At 50.7% G+C, this 19,671-nt stretch overlaps 2 protein-coding genes across 3 annotated transcripts; one reads left to right on the forward strand and one right to left on the reverse strand.

The window, feature by feature from the left end:
• The first annotated feature begins 2,373 nt into the window (after positions 1-2,373).
• Positions 2,374-19,667, forward strand: sh2d3cb (SH2 domain containing 3Cb). Of its 2 annotated transcripts, XM_053870696.1 has the most exons (13): positions 2,374-2,442; positions 2,760-2,855; positions 4,025-4,550; positions 10,549-10,588; positions 11,255-11,383; positions 11,939-12,282; positions 12,434-12,504; positions 17,353-17,729; positions 17,793-17,908; positions 17,979-18,150; positions 18,222-18,333; positions 18,410-18,616; positions 18,858-19,667. In XM_053870696.1, exons 1-13 carry the CDS (start codon positions 2,436-2,438, stop codon positions 19,025-19,027), a joined length of 2,367 nt encoding a protein of 788 aa, XP_053726671.1. In that variant the 5' UTR covers positions 2,374-2,435; the 3' UTR covers positions 19,028-19,667. The 2 variants fall into 2 exon arrangements, with proteins under 2 accessions (XP_053726671.1, XP_053726672.1); XM_053870697.1 differs by lacking the exons at positions 2,374-2,442; positions 2,760-2,855; positions 4,025-4,550 and adding an exon at positions 4,580-5,144.
• On the reverse strand, positions 12,659-16,103 carry LOC128762441 (UDP-glucuronosyltransferase 2B15-like). The gene is made up of 2 exons (XM_053870722.1): positions 15,888-16,103; positions 12,659-14,494 (listed from the first exon to the last, which is right to left on the reverse strand). Exon 2 carries the CDS (start codon positions 14,488-14,490, stop codon positions 12,910-12,912), a length of 1,581 nt encoding a protein of 526 aa, XP_053726697.1. The 5' UTR covers positions 14,491-14,494; positions 15,888-16,103; the 3' UTR covers positions 12,659-12,909.
• Positions 19,668-19,671: the final 4 nt, after the last annotated feature.

Consider the following 19,671-nt stretch of genomic DNA (forward strand, 5'->3'; position numbering starts at 1 on the left):
TGTGTGTGGACTGTAAACCTTGCTTATGGGCCTGCACTGTTCCCTCACTGAGATTTGAACTCATGAACCCACCCCACAGTTATGAGTCGAGAGAGTCAAGTGACCAGCAGCTGGCTGATTTGTTTCTTTCCTTCAACTGTGTCTCCTCCATCAAAGGGCTGTCCACTTGTGTGAGCTGTGGTTCTTCAATCGCTGTAAACACGCCACAAAACTCACCAATACATTTCTTTCCACAAGCTGCCTCTGATGCTGGGTCCTGTGGGTCTCTCACTGGGTTCCTTCTGCTGGAACCACCCAGGTGGGGGTGTGTCCCGGCTCTGCCCGCGGCCTCCTCTCAGTTGATCACCTCAACTGAAGTCTACCCCGAGTCAGAGTTGAGTGGCTCACAGACGACACCAGGCTGCACAAGTGCTGCTGCTGCTGCTCTTATCCAACATCCACACTGAGGTCATCAGGAGAGCAGGGTGGGATCATTGCTCCAGCCAAGACGACACAGCTAAAAAATAAAAATCAGGTGATGACAACATGTCTGACAAGAAATTACACTTTAAAAATGCACAGAAAATGGCAAAACACAATGCACAAGACAAAAATTTTCCGAGACAACAACTATGTCAGTTTTATAGTTTTACTCTGACTCCAGGAGGGTCACATATATACAGTCAAAGGGCCACATTTGGCCCCTGAGCCGCACTTTTCCTAGGTCTGTGATAAACCCCCTGGCAGTTTCCCACTCGGGTCAGTAACAGGTGCAGTGCTGGACTCTGGGAAAGGTGACACTCGACAAGAACGCCACTCTCCTTGTTCGTGATGTCCAGAAGATGCGCTTGGTGGGAGCGAGTCTGGAGCTGATCAGACGGCAGCAGGAACCAAACACACAGGTGGATGATGAGGAATTCACTGAGCTCAGAGAGAGTCTGAACTCCACTCTGATGTTTCCATCTCGAACATTTGCCCTCTGCGGTTCATCGTCTATGTTTCTAATCATGAGGATTATCTTCTGTACATGTGTCCTAAACCTGAGCCTCCTGCTGTGGAGCTCTTCCGTGGGCGAAGAACCTCACTCTCCACTGTGGGGACTGGAGTCAGACTTGTGCTTCATGAGGTCCTACAGCAGCAGATGACACCGTCAGGACATCTAGAGGTGACATGGGGAACTGCAGCACTGAACCTTCCTGAAGAGAGAGCTTCTCAAACCCTCCATGAGACCCGCTAAGGGAGCTGCCCACTAGCAAACCCGCATGGCATCTGGAGGAAGCCACCCTCGTAATGAAGACTCATCCCGTGCCGGTCCGACTCTCGGGTTAAATTCTGCACTGATTCAAGGAAAGCGCACACTCGCAGCTCTGTCAGCGGAGGGCGCTGCGACACTGCTCATAAGGAAACCTGACTAAACAGATAGAGTTCAGAAAAACTGGCGAGTGTGTGCCCTTGTAGAGCTGTACTTCTGAGGTCCCTTTGCTTTTGCTTTTGTCAAACTGGATCCAAATAGGGCTTAGTTGGTGCACGTCTTTGGTCCAATGGCTCAGAACACACACTACACCCAGTCAGGTGTCTGAAGGCTGCTGTCAGTTGATAGTCTGGTGCTGTGTGTTTCAGATGACACCTGATTGGTTGACAAGTTTAACTCTGAATTTGAGGGTTAAAACTTCATGATAACTTGGTCATTTGATTGGTTAGATTTAAGGTGAGAGGTTGGGGACTAGAGTATGTCAATGACCACTTAGACCCTGAGACTGGATATGAAACAGGACACCATGACTGCATGAAAATGATCGAATGATAGTGTCACTTATTTTCAGACGGATAATAATATTGATTCTATAACAATAAAAACAGAGCAGAAAATATGAAATCAGCCATTCAGAGCAGAGCTAAATGAAACTTTCGTGAATGAATAAATACATCAAATTCGAGCGGTCAAAACTCAAAAATGTTCGCTTCCCAGGTTGTGATCTTTAACAAATGGTTGGAATATGATTTTCTCTATTTCACGTGGTTATCTGTGGGGCGTTGGCTCCTGCTGTTGAAACGCTCCACTAAAGGAGGTGTTGTCTGTGGTGCGTTTAGAGTCGAAAAGAGGTCAGGAAAAATTAGTCTTGCTTCAGCTTTGATGAAACATCAGGAAGTGTTGAAAGTCTGGACCTCCTCCCTTCCTGTCTCCTCTCTACTTAATGTCGACATGCATGTCAGTGAACGCATCGCCACCATCATGCTGGATTCTGGCAACATCATTTCCTGTAACAGGGTTATGGAGTCATCCAGATACTGAATCATGGTGAGTGTAAACAGCAGCCATGGTGACAACAATGTCAATAAAATTCTGTTACATAACTTCCTCCTTGCTTTTCACACACGCTGTGGTGCAGATGGCTCCTGTGACCTTTAACTCCCAGGATGAGGATCAGCGCCTCTGAATCTGAGACCAAGGTTGAATGATCGGTGAGTCTCCAGTTGTGAAGAGCCTGTCTGTGGTGAAGAAAGAGCTGAGCCAGAAGATAAGCTAAGGGTGTCAGGAAGGAGGCCCCAGGACGGAGCTGCAGGACTTTGTGAAGAGGGCAGTCGGGGCTTCTTGACTCCAGCAGCTGCTCCTGCGACCTCTGCCGAGGGGAAGCGGACATGAAATATTCCTGTCGATGAAATTCACCAGTAATGTTTGGGACAAACTACTTTCCGTCCTTGTGAGGAGCAGATCTTTGCTCACCAACCGTCAGGATGATGTCATCAGCGAGGCCTGTGCTCACTTCCTGTTTTCTCAGGGCACAGGAAGTCAAGCGAGTGTAGCGAGCAAGATCATGCGACTCTTCATCACGTCTGTCTACTCCAGCAGAGAATAATGAACAAGAAAAAACTCAGTAAGTTTCTTCTTATTCTTCTAAATCTGGCTTCGCCTGTTGCTATACATCGAGCTTGGTCCTGTCAACTGCTGCTAGGGCAGTCAGGTTACGAGTCGCTCTAAAATACAGTATTTTCCCGCTAAAGAAAATGAGAAATCAAACTTAGAAAAGTCAAAGAGTCGTTTTTAAAGGCCCTTAAAATTAAGTGGTGAAATATATGAAATCATTAGGGGTTACCTCTGCTGGATATACATGGTCATAAATGGCGCATTTAAAAATGAAAAAAATTACATTTCACTATTTAAAAAAAAAGCTTGATTTTGGACCATCCAGTTGTTTCCATCTGAAAACAGGATTACAAAATTATTACAAAAATTATTTCCAGACCTTTAAATGTGGCTGACATCTGACGACAGAAAAACTGTTTCAATATTTGAGCGAGTTGATTGGCAGCAGTAAAAGAGAAATCTGAGAATAAACGTGTCAACAAATGTCAGCCATGCGGCCAAGTGTTGCAGTAGAGGGGCCCCTCAGGCCCCACGCGCCACACTGACTCCGGAGCTGGATATTCAGTCTCATTCACGCTTAAATGAATACGAATGAACACAAACGCAGAGGCATCGTGGGTAAACAGACGTCAGTGTTGACAGTCGAAGACACAGAGAGTTTCTGTTCCAATGTTTAAATCACACTGAGACTCACTGTGGTACACACACACACACACACACACACACACACACACACACTCACACACACATATACACACACACACACTGTAGTTATTATCTGGTTGCATAAACACAGTTAAGAATTCGGGATAAGAGAACGAGGGAGTTTGTTATTCCCTCCCCCCCCCCCCTCGCTCCGCGGCCTCCCCTCTCTCACAATCGGCTGCTAAATTTAGAGGGGGACATAAATATCCTGCTCTGGTGGTTCCCCCGAGTCCAACTGTCACAGCAGCACCAAGACTTTCCCAGAACACCGTAGAACTTTCTCATCAGAGTTCAAGTTCGCCTCACACGGTTTCACCGGCTGCAGCGCCTCCTGCTGGCCCTCACACAGTCAGAAGCTAGAGATAAGTTTTCACCTGACACACACTTTTGTCGTTCCTGTTGCCATATTGTCTGCTCAGTGTGTGTGAAAGTTTGTGTTCAGTGTCTCTCTCATCTGCACCTGTGTCCCTCCAGGCCTGAAGTGGTTCGGGAGTTTGACCAATCTCTCGCCCCGCCACAACAAGTCCACCTCGGTGCATGATGGGAGTTGTGAAAGTGCCAAGTCAGCGGAGGACGGTGCGCCCGGCAGCCTGGTCTACGCCTGCTCCAGCAGCATGTACTCCCACGTGGGCACAGTGCCGAGGAGGGAGTCTCAGAAGAAGAGGACGGGGAAGGGAAGGGAGCAGGGTCTGAGGGGGGGCATGGATCACGTCCCGGACTCGCCGCTCCTCAGCGCTCTGTCCACTCTCAGTCTCAGCAGCTCGCCACTCTCCGCTGCCGCCCGGCCACTGCCTGACACCCCGTCACTCAAGCCGGCTTCACCTTTGACCTTTCAGCCCGACAGCTGCTCCGCTGACAGGCGGGGGAGGGACGAGCACGGACCTGCTGGAGACCCTTCCAGCATGAGAGGGTCAGCAGTGAGTCAGGATGTTTACGTGCCCATGGACTCCATCTCACACGGCGACAAGACTCACACTAAGAAAGTGGAGCGTGCTGACAGGTGAGTCGCTGACTCAAACACATACCCTCAGACTGACCCCGAGAGAAGACTCAGCTGGTTCTGACACGATTAGACTTAAGCTCGAGGTGGAGCTTGTGAGTGAGTCAGAGTTAGGGAGTCTCAGGCAGACTCGTGTTGAGAGTGGCCCTGTGGCTCAGCTGTGCCCCTGCAGGTGGAAAAAAGTGACTGACTCCTCTGTGGAAATCACCCAGCAGCTCTGAGGCATTTGATGATGGTCGAAGTTTATTTCAACCCCACATCTGATCGAATGGTACAAACAACAACTCTTTCATCAATTTGGTTTGAGGGATCAATGGAAGTGGCCTGGAGTCAGAAGCTCAGTTCAAAGCTTTACTCCAGGTTCTATAACAATATTTGAAAATGTGAATCACAACTCGATTTGACTCCTCTGACTGAACTAAACATTAGTTGTTTTAAGAGTCCGTGACTGTGACTCCTCGCGGGTCCGGTCGGCAGCGGACATGCGCAGTAGCTTTGAGTCCAGGTCAGCTGAGAGAGTGTGCGTGTGAGTGTCACAGTGTGCGCCAGAGAGATGGGGGAAGACTCGGAGCTGCGGTCCGACAGCGGCACACGGTGAGACTCTTTGATCGGTTCTAATCGGAAAATTCGCTGTCGCGCGCGCGCGAGGACGCTGCTGGGTTCACGGACTCACGATGAGTCACCATAGTGAGTTTACCTGACTCATTTCATCAACTTTTTTTTAGAGCCAGTTTACAAGGGACGGTGCACGGTGTTTGCCGCGCCAGCGCGCTTTTACATGTCACATATATTATATTTCTACTTTTAATCACACAAAAGCAGCGCGGAATGCACGCCACCAGCTGCGCGTTGGTCCGCGGTTGTGCGTACAGTCGGTTAATTTCACGCGCGTGCGTCAGAGTATTTGATTGATTGTATTGTACTGAGTATTTAATTACTCAGTTTTCAAGGTTGGCATCTCTGCTACCTTCAGTCACGTAGTTGATGTTATAGCGATAGTAGAGACATTTCACTCTAACAAGTGATGCTTGGTGAGTGGTGCGCATTCGCGTGAAAGATGCAGTGACGTCACTGATAGGACACGGTAGCTGAACCAGAACGTTAATGACCCATCTGGTCCCAGAGAAGTCCTCCTTTAATTGCTCGAGCACAGTTGCAGGAAACAGTGCTGATATACAATGCATTTAACCATGATGTTTGCTGATGATGTAGTGATCTGTAGTGAACATCAGGAGGAGGTGGAGAGAAGAAAGTAAGATGTGCGTGAATGAGTGATGGATAGAGATGAAGGAGGTGAAGAACGGCGTGTAGCACAGTAGAGGTGAGTGTCATGTTCAGAGACTGTGGAGTCAGGAGAGTCAGAGACGGACATGCTGAGATGTATAGTGGGAGTGACTAGAAAGGACGAGGTCAGACATGTGACCAGAGGATGATGAGGATGGTCTGTCTGACTCTGTGACCCCAGTGGTGATCTGGCGTAGGTGCACCGCAGTCCTGAGTGTGACTCGCACCTCAGTGACTCCTGCTGTGACTCCTCTAACTGACTCAGTTTTCAGAACAAATATCATCTCCAGTTTAACAGACTACAACAAGTCACTCACTCAAAGGCCATTTGAATGTGAGCAGTGTGAGGAACGAGTCGTGGTGAGGAAGGTCTGTCAGAAGCAGAGCGAGTCATCGTCAGCACTACTTCTGTCCGTGTTATTATTGTCTCATAATTACATGTTTGCTGACTGGAGGCATGTTGGAATTTTAATGACAGTGTTGGTGGCTGCAGAGACGCTGGTCCCGCTTCACGCTGCTTTCTCCGTCCCGATTTGACTCCAATGTTGAGTCCAACGATCCGCTCCAGTGTCAGGACTCCTTCAGACATCTGCTCTTTGTCAGGAGAACTCCTCGAAAATGACTGGTGGTCAGGTCACAGACACGTGTGCTGCCGACACATGAGCTTGTGTTTCTTTGCTTCCTGTCTGTCGCGACACACAAGATACCACATGCAGGAAGTGAGATAGCATCGTGTAGTCGCTGCTGTTGTCACCACCGAAGCACAGGAACACCAGTCTACTGTCAGACGGGTGTCTGGGTGCTACATGGCTCTGCTTCCAGTCACAAGTCAGCTGGGCGACTGCAGCTCCGTGTCGTCTTCCATCGTGGTTGTGTTCACGCTGTGCTAACCAGCGCTGTGGCTTCATTAGAAGACAAAACAAGTCAGATGGAACAGTGCTATTTGACAGTGCCTTGACAACGTTCTGCCTCAAAATCCTTGACAGTTGTCAAGCGAATTGGAACGACATAGAAACACGCTCAACAGAGAAGCTAGTCGAAAAGACAAATTTGATTCATCCAAGCTGCTCACTCAGTTAGCACCTCCGCTAGTTATGAAGCAGAGCTACAAACATTTTGGTGCCCTCGAGACCCCACCCCCTCTATTTAAACCCAAAATAAACTATGTTCTGCAGAGCTGCTCGACAGTCAGAGTGCCTTCTGCTTTGCTGCTTGCCAGTGATGCAGCGCCACTTATGGGACTGGAGTGTGTACTGCATTGTTTCCAACTCATCTTAAGGTGTGTCCTCCCCGTAACATTCCCATCCAGGTGACCTTCGGGTAGGATCCCATTACTTTGGAGGAGCAGAGGTTCTGCTCCACGTCTCTCCTGGATGACTGAGTTTCTCTCTCTCAGAGAGGCCACACAGAGAAACCCTGGCTCACTCCAAAGAAGAGACACCCTGTGGTCAGAAGAGAGCTTTGCCTTCTGGCTCAGCTTTTTCTCCACCATGACGCATAAATAAAGCCTCACTCATCGGGGTTCAGGTGTGATCCACTATGCCCGGACGTTTCATTCCTGGTGCATCTTAGGAGCTTCAGAGGATGCAAGGGAGTCTGGTTGTACAGGTCAGCCTGAACTGAAAGGGCTGGACCCCGGGTCTGGACTGCTGTCGTTACATAAGCGCAGGAATGTGGTGCTCCCAGCGGTGAGGAGATGTTTGGCAACGACGCTGCAGCTGCCTCACGCTCAGACTTTTCGGTTCTGGGCCGGTGCTGTCGCTGCTTCAGCGTCTCACTGTGGGTGTGAGTACAAGAGTTTATTCTGATAGCAACAGCGTGGGTTTGTGCCAACATGCACACCACAACAGCAGCATTGAAAGCAGGCACTACAATCATCAATGACATATCTGGCCTCCTCTGGACTCTGGAGGCTGTGGGTGTGACGAGAGACTGCAGCTGCCGCTTTCATGGTCCAGTGTTGGAGAAAGTGAGGAAGGCTACCAAACCTCTGAAGCTTTCCCGCATGTTTTCAGCGTTCCTTGACTTCCGACACTGGATATGAGCTGATCTTAGATTTTCATGGAAGCTGAATGCTGCATGGCTCAGTCGAGTCCTGGTTCTGGAAACACTCAGTCGTGCTGATCTCTGAGAGGGAGCAGGAGGGCCTCACATGACTACTTTGACGCCCAGGAAGCTTGTAGAGAGACCTCAGGACCGGCGTGATACGGTCCAGCTTCCTGGGGCCAAGACATTCTGTAGCAGTTGCAGCTCTTGAATATTGTTTTTTGGAGTTTAGTCTTTTTAAGACAGAGTATCTGAGATGCTGTCACGTCTGCTGAACTCATATTGGTTCCCAGTCACGGGATGTTTGGACGTGAAATGCAGAGCGGATTTCCACGTTGCTGGTGCTGGGGAGACAGAGGGTTCCGCTTCCAGAGGAAGTGAGGCAGCTTCGCCTCAGTCACCCGTTCAGACATCAGGATGAAACAGCAGGTTCAGTCAGGTTACATTCACCGCTGCTCATGCTGAACCTGCGTTCAACACCGTGTCTGCTCTGTGCATTGATGTTGTGTGTGCGAGTGCTGCGAGAAGGAGTAAGGGCCTCAGGCTGAGGGAGTTTCCTCTTTCTGGGCTGAGATACCAAATTTGAGAACACATGAAGAAGTGGAGCACGAGAATAAACCCACTTGTTGGTCAGCGGCCGTCACCACGAAGTTGTTCCACATTTTTACTTTCCATTTTAGCTCTGCTATTGTTTTGAGGCTGTGGCGGGAGACCACTGTGGCCTTCAGCCTCTATTTTCTGCACTGCCTCCCTCTGTTTTTGTGCGCCACATTCTTGCTGCGAGACGCGATCCGAACAAACCCCTGAACAAAGCATTCTGGAGACCCGGGTGCCTCAGGCCAGAACCAGAACCTGCGTTTGAATATTTGAAAGAGCTCCCAAAAGTCCGGACCATGCCAGAACCAGGGACCAGTCCATTCACTGTGCCACCTGAAGTGCCAGGCTGAGGACGCTGGGAGGGACCTTCAGGAGCTGGATCTGGTTCAGGAGACTTGGTGGATCTCTTTTTGCTGAGTCGGGGAATCATATTTGGCACTCAGAGTTTGCACGGACAAAAACAAGATGTTCTCCACAGTGAAAAAAAGGAAATAGAACTTCATAAAGGGGCCGGGGGGCCTCAGGGCTCCTTATTAGTCTCACTACCGTTTTCTTAATAAGGTCGTTAAAATACTTCAAAGTGTGTAAGAGGTACAGGAGAAGGCAAGGGTCAATCATCGTCTTCATTGGGGTGCAGTTCCTCAGTAGAACTGACTGTGCTGGAGACTGTTTCTGGACTCCATAACATTCCTCTCACGAGCGCAGGTTGTTTCAATCTCACACCGTCTGTGAGTGGACCTGAGAAAGCACTGATAAAACAACCTAAGTCATTCTTTCCTGAGATGCAGCCACCAAGTCATGTTTGCCGAAACAGTAAATTAAAAAAAGTTTAAAAAAGCAATGTAAATCCGTAGAAGAATGATGTGGAGACGGCAGTGACACAAAGATCAGGAACAAGACTAGCAAAGTCGGCACTTCTCCGACAGAACCTTTACAGCAGCTGCACCATGTCAATGCAGCAACTGACCAATGTGTTTCACTCTGTAACAGCAGGGATGACCTTTGACCTCCCAGTCAGGATGACCTGTCCTGTCTTGCTTGTGAGCTGCATGGTGCTTCCATCGCTGCTTCACTCGCTGGTTCAGTCCAGTCCAACACAGGGTGACGACACCTATAGTGGACCGGGTTCCAGTTCTGTGATGGAAAACTGTGATGATGGTGAGGAGTCTTGGAAGGACTTGGTTCTGTTGAGACGTCACATGTCAGTGTCAGTAGAACGTTGCTCAAAGGTCTAATGACTCTGCAATGACAGATATCTGTCAGGTGAAGTTGTTCCAGTCCTGCTGTGACAACTGGAACTGACTTCCTGCTCTGCTCACGGCTCACCAGGGTCACTGGAGAGAGACAGAACCCTCCAAAGTAGAGTGTCATTCTCATGTTGAAGTGTGTGTGTGTGTGTGTGTATGTGGTGGTGGGGGGCGGCTCATATGTGGGAACAAAGGGTCAAGTCTCTAGTCCATGGAAAGATGCAGAATGTTGCGGAGGAGCAGAGAAACTCTCACAGGTCGTGAGCTCAGCTGCAGTTTCGTAACTTCCGGAGTCAACGCAGTGTCTTGAGAACTGTGGAGACGTTTCTCACTGGCGTTGTTGGGTGAGCGGCGGGGTGGAGGGGCTAACAAGGACGAGAAACAGAGCTGAGCGTTCTGGCTCTGTGTCATGACTCACCCGTGCAGTCTGGTGTAGTGAAAGTGGGTTTAGTGCTCAGGTGCCAGAACCTCCGCCAGGGTGTCGGCTCTGAAAATTCTGGGTGCTGCTGGAGCGGTGGAACCCTAACCCTGGTCATGTGACCTTGACCAGGTTTGTGTGACAGTGTGTGTCGACCTCACGCTGTGGTCACGCGTCTCATTGAGTTTATATTGCAGCAGTTAAAGATCAAAACTCTTTTGCTCTTTTAAAGTGGTCCATGAGTCTTCTTCGACTGATCTGAGGTCGTGGGGACAGCAGTTTTAGTAAAGAGGCCTGTGACATTATCCTGTGTGCAGTGATTGATTGACAGTTCCGCTCGTCCCTCCTCTGTGTGAGAATGAAGTGAACTCTGGAGTCCTGGCCTAACGTGTGTGTTGTGTTCCAGGCCACGGGACGTGATGGACGGTGGAGGAGAGTACGTGAAGGTGAGCTTCGTTCCTCCCGCCACGCTGCAAATGCACTCTAGTCCGCTGGGCGGGACTTGTTAGCTGAAGTGGTGGGACGGTTCGGTGCTGCCGTGGTTACTGCTGGCAGCCGCAACCCCAGAACCCTCCCGGTAATTAGATCCTCGCCAAACGGACTTGTTGGGAAGCTGTTAATGAATGATCCAATTAAATCTTTATTTAAACACACAAACCGTTGTGAAGGGGTTCTGGCCCTGGGCCCGTCCAGAAGGACAAACCGTTGTGCGGGAACAGTGGGGGATGTGAAGTGACGGCATGGGCTTTCACAACTGACTGTGTTTGTCCTGTGTGTGTGCTGCCCAACCCTCTGCTTGATATACAGTAGCACTGTTTCTTTTGTGCGTGTGTGTGTGTGTTTGTGTAAAGAGAGGGTGGACAAAAGCCCAGCTAAGAGATGACCCTGTCACATAATAACGTTGCCACAGCGACGGGTCTGGGTTCACGGGCCCCTGGTGCCGCTTGGGCGGATGCCACTGTGGGAACGTTGGAGCTGTCCCTCATCGTGACACATTCCCAAGCAACAAACCCAGCTCGAGGGAAGAGGAGGGATGCTTGCGCCGTCCGTGTGGAGATGCAGCTCCGACAGAACCCAGTCAGGACCTCATGTTCTGTGTGATGAACTTTCAGTTCTCCAAAGAGAAGTTCTGGCTAGAGCCTCCGACGGAGACACTGAGGAAGCAGCTGGAGGAGGAGCTGAAGCTGAGCAGCAGCAACCTGAGGAGTCACGCCTGGTACCACGGATGCATCCCCTGGGAGGTCTGGCACTCACGCACACACACACACACGCACGTTTGTATCGCTATCATTGTGGTGATCTTTCATTGACATAACCCTTTCCCCAGCCTCTCCCCCGTAACCTAATCATCAGAAACACCTGAACCAGGACCAAACTGAAAACCAATTAATCTTCTTCATCCTCAAATTGAGGCTTGGATTTATGGGGTCCAGCAAATTATTCACATTGTCATAAAGTCCTCACAAGGATAGTGTTTTGTCTATAATTGGTCCCCACAAGTGAGGATCAACCACACACACGCACTTCGTACAGACTCACAAGTGTGAGATTTAAAGAGAATCTAACGCAAAATATTCCACATTTCTTACTGTTTCTGCATTATGAATCGATTTTGACTGACAAGAGAGTGGAGAAAGATTCACGCAGAGTCAAGGAGGAACACAAACAATGTTGCACTCAATCAGGCTCAAGTGAAGTGATTTGCCTGGACCACTAGAGGGAGCCACAGCCTTCATACTGAACTTGAGTTTTGACAGGGAGCTCTCACTCCTGACGCTCCTCATGATGCCCCGCAGGTTTCAGAGAGCCTGGTGCTGGCCCCTGGAGACTTCCTGCTGCGGGACTCTGAGTCCAGTCATGGCGACTTCGTCCTCACCTGCCACTGGAACCAGAAGACCAATCATTTCCTGGTCAGGAGGACGGTTGTTCAGTCCGGCGAGACGTACAGTCGGGTCCAGTTCAGCCTGGAGGATGAGGCCTTTGACTCGCTCCCCTCCCTGGTTCACTTCTATGTGGGCAGCAAGGCCGCCCTGACACAATGGAGCGGCGCCCGGATCCACCGGCCGGTCAACAGGACGTTGCCCCTGAGTTATCTAGAGACGGCATTCCACTCCGGCCAGGAGATGGCCGGACGCAGCAGGTAGACAACTTTCGACAGATATCTGACAGATAACCCACTTACACTCTCTCTGACTCCCTCTCACTGACTGACTCTCTCTGACTGATACGCTCTCCCTGACTATCTTCCTCCCTCTGACTCCCTCTCTCTCCCTCTTGCTCTCTGGTTGCAGTCCGGCATCCACTCTCCCACGGGTCGACCAGACTCCAGCGGACTCGTATGTCTATCCTGCGTCCTGCAACTGTGAGTTCAAAACAAGCGTCTACCACTTAGTTCACTGAACTGTTGTCAAGTCAGAGGTCAGTTGAGGTCGTGGATTATTGATCCAAACTCAGGTGGCCTCAGGGTCAGATGTGTAGAAGCTGCAGGTGAATGAGCTGCACCACCAAAAGCTTGTTTTTCTTTATTCGTTTGGATGGAAAACACAGTTTCAGTGGCCTCACTCTGAGGTCTTCGTGACTCGAATGATCAAGGTTTGTGTACATGTGAAGATCATGTTGCTAACAGGAGAGCTAAAGACTACAGTGAGCTGGAACTCTCTTTGCGTCAGTGCTGCTGGACTGACCCTCCAGGCATGCGTGGGCGGGACCAGGTCGTGGCTTGAACCCTCTGCTGCCGAAGAAAGGTGGAATCGTTCACCCACGGTCATCATTCCTTCTTGGCTTTGCTTCGCCCGGCCACCTTCCTCAGCAAACACCTGACCATCACGATGGAGGTGTAGACGAGCGTCACAAGGATCACCAGCAGAAACGCTGCCACGTCGATCATGTAGTACTGGATGGTGCCCATCTTGTACGACTCCGTCCGCAGGTGACTCGCCCCTTTGTGCCTCATGACGAACTCGATCCAGAACATGGCTCGCTCCATGGGCTTCAGGGGCTGGTCCTTCTGGATTCTGGACAGCTTGGTCATCTTTTCCCTGTACGACGGCTGGTGCAGAACCTCCTTCAGGGCCTCCAGGAAGTTGTCCTTGTTCACTGTTGCGATGTCCAGCACTTTGGCCACGCCCTTGGCTTTCATCCTGAAGAAGTTGTCGTGCTGGTCAAACATGAGGGGTAGGCCCAAGAGAGGGACGCCGTGGTAAATGGCCTCTTGGATCCCGTTGGTGCCCCCATGGGCAACAAAGACTTTGGTTTTAGGGTGACCCAGGATGTCGTTCTGGGGCAGCCAGTCCACAACTAAGGTGTTGTTGCCGAGTGTGGATGGTCTTTTACCCTTGTGTCTCCAGATCACCTTTTGTGGAAGAGTGGCAAAGGCAGCGGCAATGTTTTCTGTGATGTCTTCTGGAAGTTCTGCCACCAAGGTGCCCAAGGACATCACGATGACGCCGTGTTCCCCTGAACTCTGTACGAAATCCTCTAGTTCCTTGGGGAGTGGTCTGGAGGGCTTGCACTGGAACCCTGACATGTAGACCACATTGGGCATGGTGGGCCGCGGGAAGTCAAAGGCGAAGTCGTTCCTCATCAGCCAGATGTCAGCAGCCTGGAAGAGCTCCATGTAGTGGACGTCAGGGCCGAAGTATCGGTGCACGAAAGGTCGGTAGTTCGAGTCAGTCACGTACATTATTTGTAGCTTGGAAAAAAAGAAGTACATAATGTTCTTCACGCGCTCAGTGAACGTCATCTTATCAGTCAGCTCTGCTCCGGGGAGAGGTACGTATGATAATGGGGACGGAGCGATGGCGAAATGGCCATCGCCCTGGACCGTCCATCTGACGTTCAGGACTAGAGGCAACGCTAACCGCCGAGCCAGGAGCACCCCCGACCCAGTGGCCGGGTCCGTCAGAACCAAGTCGTACTTGTCCTCATGTAATCTCTGCATCAGCTGCTGGTCCTCGAACATCTGACCCGTCATCTCCACCACCTGTTTGTTCAGATCGTAGAACTGCAGCACCAGCTGGTACTCCAGAGCGAGGCGGGCCCAGAATGAGGCGCCCTCCCTCCGCATTGTTATCATCTTGTTCACAAACTCTCCGAACGCGCTCTCATCGAAGCCAATGGAGGTGTTGACTGTGATGGTCTTGTGCTGGGGGGATTGGGCTGGGATGTACCAGGTGTCCGCTGGCCGGATCACCGTGATCTCGTGTCCTCTGGAGTGGAGCTCCTCGATGACCACCTTCATGTTGATCCAGTGGCTTCCGTCGATGGGAACCACCAGGACTTTCCCTCCGTCAGTCGAGCATGGGAGGCAGAGGAGCAGGGCCAGAGCAGGCAGCATGTGTCGGATCATCTTTCTGGAAGAGAGTTGCACACCAGATGACCCTCAATAAGTTTTATATTGTTTTGTTTCTAATATCTGAAAGGGACTCTGCAGCTGCCTGTGTGAGTGTTGCGGCAACGCTGGAGTGTCTCATGTTGACTCTCTGCTAAGTCATTTCACAGCAATCTATGATGGATTATACACAAAACACATGACACAAGTTTAGTTCAGGTCAGAAAGACAAATCGAATGCGGGGAAAGGAGCAAAAGATGGAACATCTAGAGTGCGGTGAGGAGCTCCTCAAACATGTTGATTCATGTCTTCACTGGAGACTGCAGGGTGGCTCTGTAGAGTCTTGCAGAAGCTGTGTTGCTTCTTCCTCCAATCAGCTGGCGTCTTACATAATTCCTGAATTCCCTGCAATTCCATGGTGGCCCGGGATTACACAACTGGAATGTCGGAGCTCAACAGGTTTACACAATGTGTTTTCCTCCCCTCAGCGTTCCTCAGATTACTCTGCTCTAGGTCCTGTTACACGTGCTTTTGTTTATCACAGAGGGCTTGTATTGTTGCCGTGACGACCTTTGTCATGTGGTTAGCATGTGGGCGTGATGTTTACTTCTATAGACGATAAAGTTGAGGGTCTGTCTGTGTGAAGGTCGACCGCACCTTGAACTTATCAGCCCATTAACATTGGCTCCGTCAGCACTTCTCATCATGTTAATTAGATGAAGGGTTACTAGTTACTAGTTCAGCTCCGAGCATCCAAACCACTGTGGTGTTCATGTCCTGTTCCTGAGGTTATAAACTTCAGACATGATCTGAGTTTCACCCAAACTCTGCTTTACACTGAGCTGCACTGCTCATTTTCACATCAGTCTTTCTCTCTGCCGCCTCTTTCGTACTGCACAGACTTTAGTATTACAAGGTCAGTCAGGCCACCTCATGTGGTCGTCAGTTTGTGTGTGCGCGTGTCCCTAGTGTAGCCATACTTGTAAGGACCACTTCTGGGTAACACACCTCCTGGAGACAATATCACCGGACCCCACAAGGTTAAGCCTCAATTTGAGGCTTCAAAATAACAGAGTTATTATGACTGGGTTTCAGTTTGAGTCCTGGTTAAGGTTAGCCATGTGTTTTGGATGTTTAGGTTTAGGGGGAGAGGCTGGGGAAAGGGTTATGGCAACGAGAAACCTCACAAAGATGGTGCAACAAACCTGTGTGTATGTGTGTTGCGCTGAGGAGTGACGAGTGAGAGCCGTGAGAATCAAGATTGTTTTGCAGTTTGCCAGCCTCCTGACACACTTGTAACAATGCTCTGTTTATACAGTGCCCGAGGTGTCATTGTTTCTTGAACGCGAACGGCTGCTTTCTAGTCTGGCCCTGGGTACAGCTGGTTCTAGATCACAGTGAAGTACGTACTCACCAGCGTGCTGTGAACGTCCTCTCTTCTCTGGAGCGAGTGAGCGGCTCGAGGGCGTCAGCTTGGATCCAGACCAAAGTACAGATTTACACTGCTCACATGTCACACTTGGTGCTGGCCCACAGATGTGGGGCAGAAGGTCCTCAACCCACCCCTCTGAACCTTTGAGCGAACCTCCCCTGGGGAGCAGTTTTTACTGCACATCAACTTCCTGCTCTTCCTGACTTGTTTTAATAGAGCAAGGTGGGCTTTTCAGAAGTGGACGGGTGGGGAGGTGAACTGCTGACTGGGCCAGTTTGTTGTCGTTCTTTATGTAGTACTGGAAAACTGGAAAAGGGGTCTTGGGGGGACTTGGGGGATCGTGGGGACAGCAAAGAGGTTCAGACTTCCCTCAACCTTGTGTCCTGGATCTGCCCCGGGCCTCCTCCCAAGTGATCAGACTCTCCTCCTGGAGCAGCAGAGGTCTCTCCTCTGAGTCTCTCCTGGGTGTCAGAACTTCTCTGAGACAAATGAGAGAAGGGATTAGTGGAAAGCATTATCTTCTGGCTCAGCTTTCTGTAACACACTGCCCTATAGTGAGTCATGAGTTGGACTCTGTGGAGTCATTCAAGTGGTACATGAATACACAAGTTGATTTTTGTTGTTAATGTTTTAGCATCGGGACACACACACCCACGTCTCCTGCACATAATGTGTGGATGTTGGTTTCCACTGCTCCAATCTTCACACCTGATCAAGCTAACAGGAAGTAGCCAGGTGCGGTGTGCTCGGTGGTGTTGGGCTGATGGTGCTGAGTGTTGTTGTGGGGGGGGAGATGAGGATGAGCAGGAGAGAGAAGTTCCCAGCAGCTGTGGAGGAGCTGGAGATGGTCCAGCTGTCTCAAGAGTCAGACGTCCTGGAAGAGGCTCTGGTCTGATGCTTGTAAATAACTGCTGACCTTTGACCTCTCTGATGAGCAAAGTGTGCGCTTTTGTCGAGCTTTAATAAATGAACATGCTTCTGAAACACTCTCTCTGTCTTTGTGACACACACACACACACACACAAGCCAATCAAGCTTCTGTTGTGAATATTTTACAGTGATACTTGAAACCAGATCCCACTGAGCATTTTATTTCGATCCCCTGTTTACAGGTTCTCAGTTGTGCGTGCATCAAACACGTTGCAGTCTGATACAGACATCAGCTCTGTGGCAGAGGGAACTGTATTAACTCACTCAAAGTGCTGACCTCGTCTTATATATTTAATTGTACTGTGAAACTTCCCTTCAGTTTCCTTCAGTCGGATGATTGGGGGCCTCTTTACGAGTGGATCATTCAGCATGAGTCCAAACGTCTCTGTGTTTGCTGCCTTTGACAGCTTAACTAATGACTCAAAGGGTCACAGCACCACCTCTTGTCACGGAGGGCACATTACTTGTGGCGAGCTTTGAGGAAAGCCTCATGTTAACCACTATTGTGTCTCTCCAGCTCCTGGATCGAGGAGCCCCTGCAGCAGCCGTGCAGTCAGCGCCACTCCCTCTCCCAGCAGCACCCTCCTCAGACCTCTGCTGGACCGGGATGGAACCTGCTACACTGAGCTTTGTCCCAGCAGCCAGAGCTATGTGGAAAGGCTGCAGGTAGAGGACGGTGTGGTGGAGCTCCAGCTCAGGTCATCAGAGGGGAACATCTACTTCTCCCCTGTGATGGAGACGGCCTCCTCCTTCAGTCCCCGGAGCTACCGGTCGGCCTTGATGCCCGAGGAAAACAAACCACTGGAGGTGGGGATCCTGAGGAGGGTGAAGGAGTTGCTGGCGGAGGTGGATCCCGGAACAGCTGCGGAGCACATCACCAAATGTGACTGCACGGTGAGGAAACCCCTGAGGAGTTTTTGGGACAAATCCAGATGGACTAACGCAGGTGTGTTTCAGGTGGCCAGGATTCTGGATGTGACCTCAGAGGTCCAGAAGATGATGGGGGTCAGCTCGGGGATGGAGCTGCTGACCCTGCCTCACGGACGGCAGCTCAGACTGGACCTGCTGGAGCGGTGAGTCCATACACCAGTGGCAGATTCGTCCGGATCACAAAGATTATGAGCTCTGCGACGCCCCCTGCAGGTACCAGACAATGGCGATCACGCTGGCGGTGGACGTCCTGGGCTGCACTGGGACCACGGAGGAGAGAGCAGCTCTGCTGCACAAGTTAATCTGCGTTGCCGCTGAGCTCAAGAGCAACATGGGAAACATGTTTGGATTCGCCGCCATCATGAGAGCGCTGGAGCTGCCACAGGTGAGACCACAGTCTTCTGGAGACTGCGGCTGTGAATTGGTCCTGACAGTTGTGAGGACCGGTTTCCCCAGGTGACTCGTCTGGAGCAGACCTGGGCGGCGTTACGCCAGCGCCACACGGACGGCGCTGTCTTGTACGAGAAGACTCTCAGGCCTTTCATGAAGAGTCTGAATGAGGGACGAGGTAGGGGAAGTTTCGTGTTTTCAGCGTGAGACTTGGTCTGCTAAGTGCTAAGTGCCGTCCCCTGTTGGTGCTGTAGAGAGCTGCCCTCTGTCCAGCACCTGCTTCCCTCACATCCTCCCGCTCCTGGCTCTGTTGGAGAAGAGCGTGGCGGTGGGCGAGGGGGCGGAGCCATGGGAGACCCTGGACGCTGGCGTGGACGTTGTCATGTTTCACCTTGGTGCTGCCCGGACCGTGGCCCAACTGGGTGGAGTCTACAGAACCAACGCTGAGAACAAACTGCAGGGTGAGACAATGTTTGAAGTGAAGAAGGAGAAGGTAGAGGAAACATGAGTGATGAAGTCGACAGGGGCAGTGAGCAAAGCAGTGGTAAACTGATGATGTATGTATGTAAACAGTGCTGGTCAGACACAGCTCTCCAGCACCCCCCTCTGTCCACCCTCAGTTACAGCAGAAGTGAATTGACTCGCACTTGAATTGTTTCGTTCATCACTCAGGGTGAGTCTAACTGTTGTGGACACTTGCAGGGTTCCAGAACCGAACCGACCTCTCTGAGATCTTCAACACTGACTTCCAGATGAGGCTTCTGTGGGGGAGCAGGGGAGCAGCGGAGACTCAGGTGCTGCGGTTCGCCAAGTTTGACCAGGTGCTGACCGCCTTGTCCAACCGTCTGGAGCCGCCCGGACGATCACGCTGACCTGGAGACAAGGCCAGCAGTTTCCATGGTTATAGGGCACCACAGAGACTCCCCTTTCTTATTTGTTCATTTTAAATGTGAAGGCTGGACCTTCTCTGGTACCGATCTCAGTGTGACGACTAACTTCGCAGTAACGTCTTCATCCACATACTCCCGGGTTATAGATGCCCCCTAATCCTGCAGAGCTGGATCTGAACCATCATTCTGGAGGGTGGGTTGATGAAGTCCGCCGGGAACCCGCCTTCCCATAGTTCTGGATCTGTCTGAGGAATTCTTCTTCCACCTTCTGATGCTGCCTTCTGATTGGCTGACCATGAATGATGAGATCAGATCGGACTCTTCCTTATGGTCCAATTGGGATCTTTTCTTTGAAGATGCTTTTATGGAGCAGTCGACCAACAGACACTCAGAGTAGAGCAGCTCATCACTGAGGTTATGAGGAACTCCTGGGTGCTTTCCTGTGGGTGTGTAGAAGACCATGGGCGGAGCCAAGTCTGTCAGCGCCTCTCTGTCAGGGGAACGTCCTCGGAGGTCGAATGAGTGTTGATGGCCCCAAGACTGAAGCACTTCGGTACGAAACTCGTCTAACCACTTTAACTTGTATTTATGTGGAAATAAAATGAGTTAAACGCTGTGACTGTTTA

The sequence above is a fragment of the Synchiropus splendidus genome, chromosome 7 (assembly GCF_027744825.2).
Source record: "Synchiropus splendidus isolate RoL2022-P1 chromosome 7, RoL_Sspl_1.0, whole genome shotgun sequence".
In the NCBI taxonomy this organism is placed as follows: domain Eukaryota; kingdom Metazoa; phylum Chordata; class Actinopteri; order Syngnathiformes; family Callionymidae; genus Synchiropus; species Synchiropus splendidus.

What these genes read in the sequence shown, in the direction of transcription:
- LOC128762441 (XM_053870722.1), bottom strand. Translation starts at nt 14,490, where the DNA reads ATGATCCGACACATGCTGCCTGCTCTGGCCCTGCTCCTCTGCCTCCCA.
- sh2d3cb (XM_053870696.1), top strand. An exon ending in ACGGATGCATCCCCTGGGAG is followed by an intron (nt 11,384 to 11,938) that starts GTCTGGCACTCA and finishes GATGCCCCGCAG; the next exon opens with GTTTCAGAGAGCCTGGTGCT. An exon ending in CTATCCTGCGTCCTGCAACT is followed by an intron (nt 12,505 to 17,352) that starts GTGAGTTCAAAA and finishes GTGTCTCTCCAG; the next exon opens with CTCCTGGATCGAGGAGCCCC.